Consider the following 18,046-nt stretch of genomic DNA (forward strand, 5'->3'; position numbering starts at 1 on the left):
GCGACTTAGCATCCATGCATGCATTGGAGAAGGAAATGGCAACCCACTCTAGTATTCTCGCCTGGAGAATCCCAGGGACAGAGGAGCCTGGTGGGCTGCCATCTATGGGGTCGCACAGAGTAGGACACGACTGAAGCGACTTAGCAGCAGCAGCAGCAGTAGCAGCATAAGCCCTTCCTAAATACAACTTGTAATTTCGTGTTCCTGCTCTCCGATGACATGCCACTCTTTATTAGCACTCCTAATAAATTAGTGACACCTTCTGCCACCAGAGGTTCACTTTTAAGGCCTCATAAAATTAATTAATAAGACGCTCCCTGGTTTAAGTGGGAGACTTTCCCTTTAGAAATGGGTATTAACATAACTGTGAAGGATGCGGAACAGTTGGGTCATCAAGAGGGAGGCGGCAAACAGGGCCCTGTCCCGGGGCACGAGCTCGAGCAGAACCCGGGCAAGCCCCGGACGGCTCACTCACGGACCCGATTTGGGCTCCGGGAGCCGGGACGGTCCCGCTGGTCTCGGGGGTCCGCCGACTGGGCTCGCGGCTTTCCCAGCGGGGCTCGATTGCTTTCGCCTGGATGGGAAGCTGCCGGGCCGCGCCAGAGGCTACCCTACGGTGCCGGGGGCGGGGCGACGGCAACAAAAAGAAGTCAGGTAGGAGGAGAGTCTGCCGGGCGGGCGGGGGGGCGGGGCTCCCGGCAGAGGCGGGGACGCCAGCGGCCGGCCCGCCGGCAGCCCGGAGATCCTCCACCGACCGCGCGCGTACCCCTAGCAGCCTGAACCCGGCGCCTGGACCCGCACGGGCCCGCCTTCCGCCGCCCGCGCGGCCCCGCCCCTCGCCCGGCCCCGCCCCCTCGAGCTCCGGTCCCGCCCCTTCGCTGCACCGCCCGCGCGCTTCTACTCGCGCTCCGGCCCTGCCCCCTCGCCCGGTCCCGCCCCTTCGTCTGGCCCCACCCTCCGCGCCGCGCTCGCGCTCCGGCCCCGCCCCCTCGCAGCACCGCCCGCGCGCAGCGTCTCGCGCCGGCCCGGCCCGCCCGCAGGGAAACAGCCGCGAGAGCAGCGGCCGCGGCGGCCGGCACCGCGCTCTCATCCCCCGCCCCGCCTCGCTGCGGCCTCGGCGCCTTGTTCCGGGCCCGCGCTCCGGCTAACGTTCTCTCGGGGGCCCGGGGCCCGCCGCCCACCCACTGCCCCGGCTGCGAGCTCCCCAACCGTCGCGCTCCCTCCGTCTGGGCGCGCGGCCGGCCGCCTGCTTCCGGGGCGGGCGGACTGGGCGCCTGGTGCCGGCGGCCGCCGCCACAGCGCCCCCGGGAAGCGGAGGAGGAAGGAGAGAGGAGGCGAAGGCGGCCGCAGGCTGAGTCGCGGCCGGGATGTCCGGGCAGCCGCCGCCGCCGCCGCCGCCGCAGCCACAACAACAGCAGCAGCAGCAGCTCCCGCCGCCCCCGCCGGCGGCTGCGGCCCCCGTGCCCGGAGTCCTGCCGGCGCCCCCGGCCGTCAGCGCCGGCTCGTCTCCGGCCGGCTCGCCCGGCGGCGGCGGCGGCGGCGGCTTGGGGGCCGCGGCGGCCGCCCTGCTCCTGCACCCGCCGCCACCGCCGCCGCCGCCGCCGCCCCCGGCCACCGCGGCCCCGCCGCCGCCGCCGCCCCCGCCCCCGCCGCCACCCGCTTCGGCGGCCGCCCCCGCCGGCGCGCCCCCCGCTCCCCCGGGCCTCTCCGCGGGCCCCGGCCCGGCCGGAGGCGCCCCGGCCCCGGCCCCGGCGGCGGGCGGCAGCGCCGCGGCGCCCTTCCCGCACGGGGACTCGGCCCTGAACGAGCAGGAGAAGGAGCTGCAGCGGCGGCTGAAGCGCCTTTACCCGGCTGTGGACGAGCAGGAGACGCCGCTGCCGCGGTCCTGGAGCCCGAAGGACAAGTTCAGCTACATCGGCCTGTCTCAGAACAACCTGCGGGTGCACTACAAAGGTGCGGGGCGTGCGGCGTGCGCAGGGAGCCGGGGCCCGCGGCCCGCCCGCCGCTCCGGGGCCGGGCTCGGGGTCCGCGGGGGGCGATCGCGGGAAGGGGGTGCTGAGGGTTAAGGCTCCCTGCGTGTAGAGTGGGAGCTGGTAATCCCAGGCCGGGAGCAGGACACCTCGGGGGAATCCAGGATGACAGGACATAACTCGCTTTCTGATTGCCTTTTGAGATAAATCGTCGGGCCGGGATGGAGGATATCTGTGGGTTCTCAGTTGGGTTTACATTGTTCTCCAGGTGGTGGTGGGTCAGGCGCTGTCCTCTTACGTGGGGGGCGGTGGGAGGGGTGAAGAGAGGCACGATTCTGGGGTATTAATTTCTAATCAAGGGAGAGCAGGGATGTATGGGGGGGAGGAGTGATCCGTGGGGGGTTTTGCCCCAAATTAGGCCAGAGATTGTCTAGCGGAGACGACAAAAGGACCGGCGACCGAAGTTTGTGTCCGTGTTATCTCCATAAAAGCAACTGGAGGGTGAGAGAGGTTGAAACCTCAGGAAGACGTGTTGTCTTGGGGGAGCAGAAACGTACCACTACCGATTGGAAATGCCCTATATTTGTATGTTGGCGTTATATAAAGTCTCGTGGAAAACAGGAAATTTTTTTTTTTTAAACACGTTTTTTAGTGTTTTAAAGAAAATTGGCTTGTTTTCCACCTGCAGTTAAAAAAAAAAAAAAAAGGCCTTAGGCTAAGTGCTCTTGTGTCCCTCCTCCCCTCACCTATCTCTCCTATGTAAAACAAAGCTCTAAGCAGATTAGTTGTATATAAAATTATTAATTACCATGGGAATTTTTGAAATGTAGCCCAAATTAATAGCATGCATCAAGTTTACATGTCTGGGGGGGGCGCAGAAATCAATCCATTATATCAGTCAATCTGAAAACAAATCCAGTTTTTTAGGCCCCAAACCTACTGCTTTTACATTCAAAGCAGCCTCATTTTTGATTGGCTTCAAAGGGAGGGTCTTACTCAGATCCTAGTGACATTGATATAGAGGGTATAAACACTCATTGTGGTGAAATTCTTAAAGTTTACCGGACTGAAATTTGAGAAGAACCTTGATAAATAAGTTACTATTTAATCAGAAAGGAGAAATAACTACAGAAATCTTCCAAATGATTTGGCAGCAAAGAATATGCACAGAAATAGGCCTTGTTGAATATTTCTTCCTTTTATCCATAGATCCAGAGAAGAACTTTCAATTTTAAATGCTGTCTATGGCTCTTAGTCTAAGTGACTGAAAATTTCACAATATCAGACCTTTGTTTTTTTATGTTAGGATATTTTATTAATACCCTCCTCTGAAGGCTATTATTTTTGTGTTTTGTGTGAACATTGCTGTAACGAAGTGTTCACTTCTGATCAGACTACCAGAATGCTTTTTGTTAGACTCGACAGAACTTGAAATTTTATGGTTGATGGTTGATAGTTAGCTTATAAAATCAGAGACAGAAGATACAGGGTATTATTGAACAAAGAATTCTAGCTTTCTGAATCCTGGCACGGTTTGTGATTTTAGGCATATTACCAGACAGGGCCTCAGTTTCTTCCTCTGAGTGGTGAGAGAGTTGAACTAGGGTTGGTAAGGAAATTTCCAGCTCTGAATTTCCATGGTATCTGAGATTTGTGATTATAGTTTATTTAGCACTGTAACATGCCTTGACTAGTTTTACTAACTCCTTTGACAAAAAATTGTTGATTCAGGTCAGGGAAAAGTACAGCTTATGTGAAATTGGTTGGAGTTTGGAATATTTATGACACTGCTGTCTCAATTATTTTTCCTGTTGGCCTCTTTATTACTTTCTGTTGTGTAATACTAAGATTCACTTTCTGGAAACTTCACTGTTTTGTAAACATAAACCATTATTTTTGGAAAAAAAGATCTTGCTGTTGGGCATCCTTTGCGCTCCTTTTCTCTCTCTCTCCTTTGTCTCTCCCTCCTCCTTGTCACAAACACAGTCCCTTTCCCCACTCTGCCTCTCCCTTGGTATTTTAACGTGTGCATGTGTGTTTTCCCTGTTGTTTTCGTGTGTGCCTTCTGGGTGGACCACGCGAGAAGTTACTGGGCATCTTAGCAAAGGAGAGGTGTCATAGGCAGTGGTAATCAAACTTCAAGGCACAAAATAACATTGAAAACTACTGTTCATAAAGTATTTTTTGCATGCTGTAAAATTTCAAAAGATTGAAGGCAGTTATTTTCCAGAATGGTGAGGATTTTCCCTACCTTTGAAAAAAGAGATTTCTTTTGCTCTGAATGTATTCTGGTTTGAAGATGTAGTTCTTCTCAATAGGAATTAACTCTTTGGAAGCTGTGGGGTTCCTTAAGTGATTTGAGGGAATTGATGTTAAACAATGCCAGCCATGCAGACAAAGTTGATTAGATTGCAGGGGAATTGGGTGTGTTTACTCTTAAAATTTTTAAAAAGACTTCTTGTTTAGCAGTCATACCCCAACTGTTGAAATCCTTAAACATGACCCCTTTTATTTTTAAAATTCTTGTTAGCTTTGAATAAATAAAATATGAGAAGTTTAGACCTAGTTATAATGCTACGTTTATTCCAGCTAAAGCATTTTAACAAATACGACAGTAGTTCTGACTGTTCTGGATGTTTCGGTTGCAGGTTGGGTTTTTGTATTTGTGACGTTACCACAGTCTGGATACTTTGTGAAGCTTTCTGATACATACACCAAGAGCATCTTACTGGATTTGGGTAGAGTGGTAGAGCTCTCCTTTAATAAGATGCGAGGAAGTGGGAGCACCTGGAGGTGCCGCTGCCCACCACAGGCAGGCCAGGAGTGGAAACTCGTGTTCAGACTCTGAACTCACTGTTCTTCAGTGTGTACGAGACGTAACTGTCTCAACTAGACAAAATCCGGTGATCACATTTAGAGCTTTCTGGAGAACAGTTGACTTTGAAGAATAGTTGATGCTGAAAGTACTTCCTGTGGGGAAAGTGCTGCCGGGAGCACACTAATGCCATGGAAAAGTCCAGACACCTAGATTATACTGATTTAGGGCAGCTTAGAAGAAATGTGAAAGTTGGGAAGAATAGGAAGAAGTGAATAGTGAGTGTCACCTTCTAATTGAAGCGTTATTAACAGTAAGCAAAGTGAACTTTTGGTTGCCCAGCTCCCCTCCCCCTCAGTATCGCCAGTCAGCAGACCTCTAACACTCCCTAAATTTAATCGCCTATCTAATTTCTTGCACTTTAGGTAGAACAAATATCTCAACACAATTTGCTTGCTTCCCAATACAAATGTCTTTTGAGATTTATGGGAGGTGATACAGAAAATGTTCTTTAAAAATCAAGGAATTTAAAAACTGAGTTTTTCTCTCCAAAAAAAAAAAAAAAACTTTCTTTGCCAAAATTTTGCTTTAAGAATGCTAGTTGAGGGGACTTCCCTTTCCATTGCAGAGTTGGATCCCTAATCTGGGAGTTAAGATCCCAGATGCCTCAGGGCCAAAAAGCCAAAACATAAAGAGAAGCAACATTGTAACAAATTCAATGAAGACTTTAAAAATAGGTCCACATCAAAGAAAATCTGTTTGTTTTTTTTTAAGGAGTACTTGTTGATAACTGCAAGAATTAAGCAATTCTGATAATCATATATATATTTTTTGTAGTGATGATTTATTAAGCAATTGATCTATATAGTGCTTGTTGAGAAGAAAATGGCACCCCACTCCAGTACTCTTGCCTGGAAAATCCCACGGACGGAGGAGCCTGGTGGGCTGCAGTCCATGGGGTTGCGAAAAGTCGGACACGACTGAAGTGACTTAGTAGTAGCAGCAGCAGCAGCAGTGCTTGTCGTGTTTAGTCACTAAGTCATGTCTGACTCTTTTGCGACCCCGTGGATTGTATAACCCACCAGGCTCCTCTGTCCACAAGATTTCCAAGGCAAGAATACTGGAGTGGATTGTCATTTCTTTCTCCAGAACTACCCAACCCAGGGATTGAACCCACATCTCCTGTACTGCAGGCAGATTCTTTACCACCGACCCACCTGGGAAGCCCAACTGTGTATTTATTTAGCAAGCTTTTAGTGAGTATTTACTTTGTGACAGGTTCTGAGCACTCGAAGGTGAGTAAGACACCGTCTTTGAATTCAAAGCGCTCAGAGGGCTTTGCGCAGTGTGTATTGGGGATGTGTGTTACCCAGTGCTGTGGAAGATGCGGGGGGGTCCACTGCAGGCTGCGTGGGCAGGGGTGAAGCTGGTGGCTGAGGGACAGCCTCTTGAAGGGGATGAGGCCAGTGGTCAGTCTTAAAAGATGGATATGATACAAGGGAGGAGGAGGGGCTGGACATTACAAGGGAAAAGGCGTAAACGACAGTGTAGAGGCGAGAATGATTCTAAATGTTTGGATCTGCAAGCAATATGGGGTTGTTGGAATGTAAGTGTGTGACAAGGAACAGCTGGGAAAAGATCCAGCAGGGCCTTACAGAATATTTCATTGAGCTTGGATCTTATTTTGTAGGAGATGAAGAATCATCAGAGGATTTTAAATAGGAAGTGACTGGCTCGTTTTCATCTTTGTCAGATTACACAACTAATTGGAAGATGGATTCAGGGGCCATAAGACTGGAAGTAGCAGACTCATTCAGAAGGCTGTTGCAGACCATAGAAGAAATAAGGACCTGAATTGGTTGGTCAGTGTTGGGTGTAGAGAAAAAAAGACAACATAGCTGTGATCTGTATTGAAGTCATCCTGACAGGATATAATGGAGTGATTAAAAAAAAAAATCAAGGCCAATGCTGGGTATATGGCCCTGTTAGTTTTTTGCAGTGAATCGTGAAGTAAATGATGATGGCAAGGAAATATTACAGTATATTTAGAGATAAGTAAAAATGTGAACCTCAGCCATGTGATCTGACTTCTGCTTAAACCAGCAGAAGCCAAAGAAATAGCATTAAAGAAAGAACAGCTAGTGGTCTTCTGGAGTCAGTGAGGTGCAGTGTAAGCGCACAGCTGGAGCTCATGATTTTTCCCTTGATTGTAATGTTAAGGTGACTCAGCGACAGTGCTAGTTTCTGGTTGTTTTCTTCTTTTCCCTACTAGTTGGTTTATCCTTTTTCCTATTTTAAACTCCCAAGAGCCTTTTCAGGTTGGCCTAGCTAATGGCCATCATTCCCAGTTGGACAGATCTTTTCATTATATGCTGTGGTGCGAATTGGTGGCCTTCTCGTGGGTGCTTGTCTGTGTTGAGTCACCTGTAGGGGTGTGATGGTTGTTACGAAATGTCCTCCTGGCACAAGGGGAGTGTGGGCCCCCCCTTGTTTCAGTAGGGACAGCGTGTGGGGCAGTTTCTCCTCGAAAGGGCTGGCATTACCGCCATGGACGGGATCCTGGGGGAGAGGTCGAGGTCATGACCGACTGGGGAGCCACCACTGGCTGGTGGTTGGAATTCAAGTGTCTGAGAGAGAAAGTAAAGTGAGAGGAGCAGTGGGCCGAGCGTGGAATCCTGAGCCAACAGCAACATTGAAAACTGGAGGGAGCCCAAAGAGGAGCAGTTAAGAGACACCTGCACAGAGGGGAGGGTTGTGTCACAGAAGCTGAGCAGAGGAGTGGAGTGTCAGAAATGAGGAAGTGAACTTTAGCGTCAAAGGCAACAGACGGGTTTAGTGAAATAGGCACAGGAGAGTTTCCACTGGATTTGGAAGTTAGATCACTGTGACCTTAGGCAGAGCAGTGTGAAGTGGGTGACGGGGGCAGGAATCAGGGTGAATAGAAGGGACCAAGCAGAAAGTATGGTGAATACAAATTATTCTTGAGGAATGTAGACGAGGAAAGAGATTAGGCAGTACCTGGAGGGGAATGGAGGATAGGGCCGATTTTTTGTTTTTTCTTTGTTGTGGCTGATATTGTGGCTCACTGATATTTGAAAATTAGCTTCTAACATCAGCATATACGATGAAAATCCACATAATTAAAATTATCCCTAAGAATCCTTTGGACAGTACTGTGTTAGAGACTACTGTGTCATTTCTAAGTAGGTCTCATTTTAATCTGGTTGTGGGTATAAAACTGAAGTGACAAGTTAGGTGACAGTAGTAAATGTCTACAGGATTTAATGTGTTTTAACAAATAAGATAAATAGTAACAATACCTGGTTTTATTACCTTAAAGTTAGGGGAGAAAGTTCATTATACTGGCCACCAACCCCAGTGCATCACTGACAATGGTTTATAACACAGAGGCATATGGTTTTATGAAACATGTATGCATTTTGGGGTCACTGTGCCCTTATAGCTTGAAGGGAAGGAGAAAGATGAAAATACGAGCTTGGGAGGCTGGCAGAGTGAGGACGTAGAGGGAGGAAAGTGGTTCAGAAGCTGAAGATGCTTGGCCTTGAAGAAGGGAGAAATACGTAGTGGCCCTTCGATAACAGTGAAAGAGGCCACCAGTTAGCAGTAAGGCAGCGGAGAGTAGAACGTAACCACGTATAACGGTGGAGCCCCACTTAAGTCCCGTTTTGTGAGACAGGAGGCGAGGCAGTTTGCTCACTGAATTCAGATAGAGGACTTAAAGCCTAAAGTGAACGGTGAGGGTGTGAGCCATGTCCCTCATTCTGAAGATGTCTGTGTGCTGTGGATATCGGTGGGGGTCCCTGCTGACATCATTTGTTCATAGAGGTGACTATTTGCAAGATGTTTGGACGTGTATTCGGCAAAGGCCAGCCGCCTGGTGCATGAGTGGGGAAGATGGCTTGTAACATTGACTTAGGCTGTGGTTTTGCTGCCTGTGATGGAAGGGTAGGCATGTGAGGGAAATCAAGACATTTGAGCGCTTTAAAATAATTACCATGTATATCGTCCTGAAAGAGGAAAAACAAACAAGAAAGAGTTCAGTGAGCCGAAGTTCCCTGGATTTTGAGTGCAGAAGTGAGTTCTTTAGGAAGGGGAGAGGATAGGAGGCTGTGTCCCGGGGAAGACGTCGACCTTGCCGCTGTAATGCCAGGATTCAGTTGCTGGGAAAACCTCACATTTTCCACAGAATTGCACACTAAAAGTAACAGGGCTTTTGGGGAAAATAGGGCTGGGGCAGACCACTTAAAACCTGTGGAACTTTGTAACCAGAGCACTACAAAAATAACAGTTGTAATAAAATACAAGCCTGGTTAAATTCCCACTCCCATGTGTGCCTGATGTCACAGGCTGCTGATCCCTCCTGGCGTTCAACCCGTAGGCTTGGTCTTCCCTGTTAGCGATGTAAGTTCCTGTTTAATCAAAAGTAAGCAACTGGGGTTTCCCTGGTGGCTCAGTGGTGAGGAATCTGCCTGCCAATGCAGGAGACACGGGTTTGATCCCTGATCCAGAAAGACCCCACATGCCTTGAAGTAACTAAGCCTGTGCACCGCAACTCCCGAGTCTGTGCTCTGGAGCCCGGGAGCTGCAACTACTGGAGCCCGAATGCTCTGGCACCTGAGCTCAGCAGCAGGAGAAGCCACTGCGGTCAGAGGCCCTCTCACTGCCGTGAAGAGTGGCCCCCGCTCTCCGCAGCTAGGGAAAGCCTGCGCAGCAGTGCGGACCCGGCACAGCCAAAAATAAATAAATAAATAAAATTATCATTTTTTAAGGTGAACCTTAATACATGCATTCCCCCCAAACCTCCAGTGTTTTATTTTGTACTGGGGTGTAGCCAGTTGACAGCGTTGTGATCGTTTCAGGTGACTGGCAAAGGGACTTGGCTGTCCATACACACGTGTCCATTCTCTCCCACCCCCTCCCATCCAGGCCTGCACGTCACGTTGAGCAGAGTTCCACGTGCTGCACAGGAGGTTCTTACTGGTTATCCGTTTTAAGTATCACAGTGTGTACATGAGCGTCCCGAAGTCCCTAACTATCCCACCCCTCATGCTGCAACCAGAAGTTTGTTTTCTGTCTTTCTGTTTTGTACGTAAGTTCGTTTGTATCATTTCTTTTTAGATTCCACATATAAGGGATGTCATTCAGTATTTCTCCTCCTCTGTTTGACTTACTTCACTTGGTATGACGCTCTTTGGGTCCTTCCATGTTGCTGCAGATGGCATTATTTCATTCTTTTTAACGGCAGAGTAATAGTCCATTGTATATATGTTCCACATCTTCTTTATCCTTTCCTCTGTCGATGGGCATTGAGGTTGCTTCCATGTCTTGGCTGTTGTAAACAGAGCTACAGTGAATACTGGGGTGCGTGTTTTTCTTTTGGATCACGTTTTTCTCTAGATCCATGCCCCTGAGTAGGATTGCAGGTCATATGATAGCTCTATTTAAGGAACTTCCATGTTACTCTCCACAGTGGCGATACCAGTTTACATTCCCACACAGTAGCAGGAAGGTTCCCTTCTCTCCACACCCTGTCCAGCATTTGTTATTTGTGGATTTTTTGATGTTAGCCATTCTGAGCAGTGTGATGTGATGTCTCATTGTAGTTTTGGTTTAGTACATATTTTTAAAAAATTGCTTGAGAGGAAGGTTGGGGGGATCACAGGATAGAATGTGAAATGTGACTTTAAAGCAGTCTAACTATACTGCAAATATATGAAGCAGTCTCAGGAAGGGAGGGAAAAGGTGCTGACAAGTTCCTGGAAATCAGTGGAGTCTATAAAACTAAAAAAGGTAAATGAAAGTAGATACGCGCCAAATTCTTGTTGATAAGCTGTACCTCGGGGATATGGGTCAACAGTTCTGATACTATTATCCACGTAAACTGGAATTTAACGAGTGAATCAATGGATGGTGGACAGTAGGAGCTAGGTTTCTCAGCATTGAAGTGGTTAGAATGATCCATGTGGTAATGGATTAGAGTTGGTTGTTTAATATTTACACAGATAATTACATAAATTATATAGATGTGTATAGTGTGTATAGTGAAGTGAAAGTGTTAGTGTCCGACTCTGCGACTCTGTGGACTGTAGCCCGTCAGGCTCCTCGGTTCATGGGATTCTCCAGGCAAGAATACCGGAGTGGGTTGCCATTTCCTTCTCCCGGCGTCTTCCCAACCCAGAGATTGAACCCATGTCTCGCGTCTCCTGCGTTGGCAGGCGGATTCTTTACAATGTGCCTGGGAAGCCCAGTGAGCGTACCTAGCATCTAGACCTCGGGTTCGAATGCCATTTGTCCATAAAAGGAGCCAGGGCTCCTTAGAGAAATGACTGACTGTGGGACTGGGGCAGGACGTCAGCCAGATGAGCTTCCAGCATCTGCAGAGCCAGAAAATAACAAACAAAAAATAAAAACACACAAATGGAGGTGTATCAGAGTGCCAGAGCAGCCAACTGAAAAAGCGCCCAGTGGCTGAACGGGGCATAGCTGAGTAGCAGAAGACATGAGCTGGCCCTGAACTGTCACCCGAAGTGTAAAACCAGTAGGCGTGAGATGCGCGAGTCCATACGGATGTCAACAGGGAAGTGTAGCGCTTTTGGTCTGTGCTGCTGTTGGGTTTTTCCCAGATGGCCTAGTATGGTGGTTAGTATAGCAGTGTCTGAAGCCACCAAACACCAGGGACAATAGGAATACACTTCTGTAGGAATCCCAGCTCTTTTGATTTAGGCCTTTTGTATATTGCTGAAATTTTCCCTTTAATTCATTAATGTACTGGGGAAAAGCTGTTATGAACCGAATGACTTCTTTATTATGCTGAGATCATTCCCATATTTATCAAGTGTATGTGAGCTAATTTGTATTCAAGAAATGTGTTCAGTAGCAAGACAGACTTTATTAGAATTGGATGTTTCTGCCGTGGAGTAGTTTCAGGTGATGTGTGAATCCAGAGCATGGCTCCAGGAAGAATGGTCAAAATTAGGGTGGAAGTCCATGGGGAAAAAAGAGGTCCAGGAATTGAAATGCAGAAACAATAAAATAATCACATGTGAGTGTTATGTGTGTGGATGTTGTATGGAGGTCCTGTAAACAAGGTTAGACTGAGTCCGAGAGATTAGAGAAAGAACAGTTGAGGAAGTAAAGCTTGAGCTGAGATAGAAAAGCTGAGAAGGAAGGGCACCACTCTCCAGTTTGAGGGAGTTGCGTGGGCACTGCCTGGCCTGGCCAGGGTGGCTGGAGCCAAAAGGAAGAGGTGGGAAACGCAGAGGGAGGGAGAGGTCAGACGGGGTTTTCAGGAAGTTTATCTTTTTCTCGGCTGAAAGGGAGGACGTTAGTTGTACTGGAGGCTAGTGGTTCAAGGAAGACTGAGGTATGTTTTCAGAACGGCACTTGGCTGCTCATTGGAGAGCCGCGGGTTCTAGGGATGGGGGCTTTATTCAGAACCGTCCAGTTAAATGCAGTCAGCAGATGGTGTGCAAGGGAGCCTTAGAATCCTGAAGCAACACATGTGTTTTCTTCTTGAACCATCTAGAAAACACTTAACCTTGAAGACTGTGGTTTTTAAAATGTGCACTTTGGTAGTGTGAGGTTGTATTTTGGTCACCACAAAATTTAAGGTAATATACTTCCGGCCAACAAATGTTATTAGAAACAGGCCCTTTGCTATGGTATTACTAGTCTCACCTAAAAATAGTATGCATCCTTTTAATCTTACATCTCGCCTTTCTCCTGGGTCTTTACCTTTTAAAGTTAATTTTAAAATGAAGCAAATCCTTTTAACCTTTACAGAATTTTTCTATAGTGTCTTGGTAAAACATAATGTACTAGTCTTGGAGACCTAAGATTGTGTAATTCTTTACAGTTATTTTTGCACGGTAGTAAAATGTAGGGGATTTAATTCAGACATGGATTTAATGCATGATTCTACCAATTTGGGGCAAGTTATATTACCTCTGTAAGAATTTCTTCATTTTTAAAAAATGAGGTTGTTGCTGGTGCTGCTGCTGTTGCTTCAGTCGTGTCCGACTCTGTGTGACCCCATAGACGGCAGCCCACCAGGCTCCCCCGTCCCTGGGATTCTCCAGACAAGAACGCTGGAGTGGGTTGCCATTTCGGTCTCCAATGCATGAAAGTGGAAAGTGAAAGGGAAGTCGCTCAGTCGTCTCCGACTCTTAGCGACCCCATGGACTGCAGCCCACCAGGCTCCTCGGTCCATGGGATTTTCCAGGCAAGAGTATTGGAGTGGGGTGCCATTGCCTTCTCCAAAAATGAGGTTAAATTATACCTATTTCACAGATGTTGACCGAGAAAAAATCTATACAAAAGCACCTGATGCTTTGAGAGATTGTTTACGCTCAAATATTAGTTTTCTTTTTCTTTTCTCATAGAAGTAGCTTAAATAGGAGGTGAGAGTACTTGTGAAGTGATCCCAGAATGCCATGGTAACTAAATCCTTCCTGTGGGTTCAGGGCTCGCTCTGGATCAGGCTTCTTGAATTTAAATCCCAGCACAGATCTTGGTTTGGGACTCTCACTCAGCAGTGAGACCTGAGTTTCTTCCTTTGGCTTCCTCAAGTGTGAAATGGTAATAAATAGTACCTACTTCATGGGTTGTTTTGAATATTAAATGAGCTGATAAACACAGTGCTTTTATTTGCTTATTTACCATTTTCGGAATCGAAGTACAGTTAGTTTACATGGTGTGTGTGTCAGATGCAGTGTGGTAATTCAGTTACACACGCATATGGATTTTCTAGATTCTTTTCCATTGTAAGTTATTACAAGATACTGAGTATAGTTCTCTGTGCTGTGCAGTGGGTCCTTGTTTGTCTGTTTTATGTGCAGTAGTGTGTGTATGTTAATGTCAAACTCCTGACACACCCGCCCCAGCCCCATCCCTTTTGGTAACTGTAAGTTGTTTTCTGTGTCAGTACAGCGCCTTTAGAATGGTGCCTTTACGTAGTATTAAATATACGTCATCTATTATCACATACTGTCATTAAGTATAGTTTCAGCTCCCTTATCCCTAAAAGTTTTGAGCACGTCTCTTCAGAAAAGCCAAAACCAAAATAAAGGCTGGTCGATTTAGGACTCCTGGGTTAATTGGGGTTTTCTTTAGATTTATTTTTAGCTGCCTCAATTCTAAAAATGCTTTTCCTTTACATGACCTTTTCCCAGGCAGCTCAATTATTTAAACATAATTTTACTGTAGAAGATGTTTTGCTGAAACCATAATTTATAAAATTTCAGTTTTTAAAAAGGGATTAGCGTATCATTCTTCAGATTTGTGCTGTTATATTTTTCTTCCACTTGAGTTCAGTTCAGTCGCTCAGTCGTGTCCGACTCTTCGCGACCCCATGAATCGCAGCACACCAGGCCTCCCTGTCCATCACCACCTCCTGGAGTTCACTCAGACTCACGTCCATCGAGTCAGTGATGCCATCCAGCCATCTCATCCTCTGGCCTCCCCTTCTCCTCCTGCCCCCAATCCCTCCCAGCATCAGGGTCTTTTCCAGTGAGTCAACTCTTTGCATGAGGTGGCCAAAGTACCGGAGTTTCAGCTTTAACATCATTCCTTCCAAAGAAATCCCAGGGCTGATCTCCTTCAGAATGGACTGGTTGTGCTGTTACATTTTTCTTGCACTTAGCTCAGTGTAAATATTACCTACTTATGCTAAAGCAGTTTTATCAGCATCTGTACATTGCCACTTCCATTGTTATCTTCCTAGCTAAGTTTATCACCTCTCAGTTGTCCCCTGGGCTGAAAACTTGTGTCCATAATATGTATACTTAAGACCCCTATGAATGGTAGTAGAGGAGAGTGGCTGAGTTCATTCAGCTTCTTTTAGGCCATGTGACCAAGTGCTAATTTGCACTGCAAGTGTACACTCAACTGTTTAATGATAGGACATGCATTGATAATTTGACAGAGCATATGGTAAGAAAAGATGTGATCTCATTGATGTGTGATGGTTATTGTATAGCCAATATAGTTTTTGACTTAAAAGAAGGGTTTAATTTTAAAACAATCATGTTAAATTTAAGAAGGGGAATTCTGCTACCCATGAAGGTAGTGGTATAGTGTGACTGAAAGATTAATGACTGTACTGGGTGAGGCATATCTAACTGGAACACCTGAGTAATGACTTAGAGCTTTATTTCTCATCAGCTCTTTTGGGGATTGTGGGGCTTGTCTCATTCACTCTGAGTACTTTCTGACATGCTGCTTCAGCTTCTGTCTGTACTCTTCTGGTGGTTTTATGGGCATATTTGGGCATATTTTGTCTTGCTCACATGGTTTTGTTCACAGGCTAGCTTTCAAGATAATTTGTGTCTTGGGTGATAGACATAGTGGGGGATGTGATATTAGTGAATAAGATTCTCTGCGATTAGATTGAGGAATAGCTAATATGTAAAAGTTTAAAAGCCATTGTCTGGTTTTGTCAGCAATAGTATGGTATATTCATTTCCTTTCTTAAAAAAGAAAAGACAACTGGAGGGAAGATATGCTTCTCGGTAGGCCGTGATTGACCACAGAGCTTTTATGGATCAGCCTCTGTATAGAATTAATGATCAAAGTATGTCAAAGAACAGCTTTGTAAATTCTTAAAGTAAGAAAGCTGTTTCACCAATTCAGTCTAATTGTATATGTCAATGATATAGATGCTTCTGGTTTAAAAAGGTCATTTGGCAAAAATGTGTTGTTTAGGAATTTTACAAATGATATGCAAATTTAGATATAATAAAATGAATCTCATTCTCATCATGTTCTTAAAGTGTATCCTTTTGTCTCTTAAAAGTATTGTTTACCTTAAAATATTTTTTTTAATTTGCAAAAAGGATTACTAGGTTCAACGTGCTTATTAGATTCTGAAATTTCACCAAAACTAGTAACTGTGAAGAGTTCCATGTTTAACTTGTGCTGTTTTGCATATTGGATTAATTGTGATTAGTGTGGTACTGAATCTTTGGTTATTTGTACTGATGAGAGTAGAAATGCATATATCATTCAAAAGCTGTGTTCGTTCCTGAGTTAAGATTTTCGTTTGAATATCTGTCTTGATTGTCTTTCTTCCTGTTCCTGATGCAGGTCATGGCAAAACCCCAAAAGATGCAGCGTCAGTTCGTGCCACGCATCCAATACCAGCAGCCTGTGGGATTTATTACTTTGAAGTAAAAATTGTCAGTAAGGGAAGAGATGGGTAAGTGTAAATTTTGGTGGGAAAAATCTGTTTACGGGTAATTATTTTTGTTTTCATTCATAACCGTTTATGATGTAATTGAGAAATTTGAATTTTTTGGAAAATTTTGGTAATTGAAAGAGTGGAATCTGAATATTCTAGTATAGCAGGTTTTATCTGGTTCTGCTTTAATACTCATTGAAGTTAACACTTGAGTTGATAAAATTACCAGATTTTTCTGGTAGGTTTCTTGTTAAAACGGAGAATTGGAATAAAACAATAGAAAGTTAATGACTCATTTTCCATGCCTTTCTTACACTGCCATTTTCTGAATTCCACTGAGAAGTTAAATCCTCTCAAAGATAGTTAACCAAAACCAAAAGGTGATTCACAGATATTTAATAGGGGTAGAGACTCAGAATTTTAGGTTGAGGTCAGGGAAATGTATGTTAGTACACTCTCAGCTAGTTGCAAGGATTAAGATATAGTGTAGAAGGTTCCAGTTGACAACTTCATGTAGCTGCTGGAACTAACTTTTAAAGCCATTGTCTGGTTTTGCTTTTCAACTTGGGCTCAGTGGTGTGTGGTGTGCACACAGCAGAGTACACACCTGTGATGTGTACACACAGTATACACACCACTCTGTGTGTGTATACACAGCAGAGTCACTTAAGGGACTAATAAAAATACAGTAGTTTGGGTCTTACCCCCAAAATTCCTTAATCAGTATTTTCAGGTGTAGACCTTGGACATGATGGACATTTTGAGGACACTTCACAGGGAATTTCGGTGCTTACCTCTCTCTGAATGAGAGCTGATTATATAGACTCATTGGATCGGTCCTGTGGTATTTCCTGATAAATTCATTGTGGTATCAGAGATCCTTTAAAACATCTCTAGAGTTGTTTGTCCAGCTCTCAAGGTGAAGTTACTAGAATGTGTAACTTTACCTGTATTTGGAGTGAATCATTTCACCCCTTTTAGTGCTTCTTAGGGAGAAGGCAGTGGCACCCCACTCCAGTACTCTTGCCTGGAAAATCCCATGGACCGAGGAGCCTGGTAGGCTGCAGTCCATGGGGTCGCTAAGAGTCGGAGACGACTGAGCAACTTCACTTTCACTTTTCACTTGCATGCATTGGAGAAGGAAATGGCAACCCACTCCAGTGTTCTTGCCTGGAGAATCCCAGGGATGGGGGAGCCTGGTGGGCTGCCGTCTATGGGGTCGCACAGAGTTGGACACGACTGAAGCGACTTAGGAGCAGCAGCAGCAGTGCTTCTTAGGGTTTAATTGACTAAATAAGTGTGTTCAGTAGATTATTTTTCTTCATTTGCTGAACATTATCAACGTCAGCAATATGGAAAGCACAAAGTGAAGCCTTGGATTCAACAGTAACTTTTTAACTACTTCAGTTTTCCCAGGGTGATCAAGCCAAAGATAAAATCAGAGAAGCTAAGTGTAAAGTGGTTGAGAGACCCCAGATTGAAATGGCATGTAATGGTAACCATTGCTAGTTCTACTGCTGCATACTCACCCAGTTCTTTTATACTTCAAATTATATCATTAGCTCCATAACACTGGTATTGCTCAGGATAATTCCCAGAATTCTCTTTACCTTTAATTCTACATACTCTGCATAAGCTTGACCTTATATTTTCATGGCTGCCAGTACCCTGACGAGTCTCAAATCTGAAACTGCATCTCAGGATATTCCCTTGAGCTCTGGACCAGATGTTTGTATTTGAATGTCCCATAGGCATTTAAATTTAGCTTATTTAAAATCTTTTTCTCAACCGTGGCCTGGCTCATGGTTTCACTGTTGCTAGAAACTTGCGCATTTCCTGCCTTTAACTTTCTCTGTCCACGACAGTCTCTGCCCTGCCCGTCAGGTGTCGGTCCTTTGTGCCCTGAGGGACTGAGACGCCCCGGGCGCTCCCTGTTTCGCTCTCACTCCAGTCTATAACTCGTCCACCTTCTTCCTGATACAGAACTGAAGTGTCTGTCCCTCCCTTAAGATTGTTTAATACACTGGTTACTTTGAGAGTAAAATCTAAAACTTCTTAGGATCC

The 18,046-nt window shown here is 45.9% G+C and overlaps 1 protein-coding gene across 3 annotated transcripts in view; it reads left to right on the forward strand.

The window, feature by feature from the left end:
* The first annotated feature begins 1,229 nt into the window (after positions 1–1,229).
* Positions 1,230–18,046, forward strand: part of RANBP9 (RAN binding protein 9) — a 72,995-nt gene continuing 56,178 nt past the window's right edge. For all 3 annotated transcript variants that reach the window (XR_015152538.1, XR_015152537.1, XM_086370247.1), the window contains exons 1-2: positions 1,230–1,953; positions 15,889–16,000. Coding sequence is in view for 1 of the 3 variants with exons in the window: in XM_086370247.1 (XP_086226373.1) it covers positions 1,368–1,953; positions 15,889–16,000 (698 nt within the window). In the remaining 2 variants the exon portion in view is untranslated. The remainder of the gene's footprint in view (positions 1,954–15,888; positions 16,001–18,046) is intronic.

This window comes from Bos grunniens, chromosome 23, assembly GCF_055505025.1.
Source record: "Bos grunniens cultivar Pamir isolate PY7600 chromosome 23, Bosgru_T2T1.0, whole genome shotgun sequence".
Classification (NCBI taxonomy): domain Eukaryota; kingdom Metazoa; phylum Chordata; class Mammalia; order Artiodactyla; family Bovidae; genus Bos; species Bos grunniens.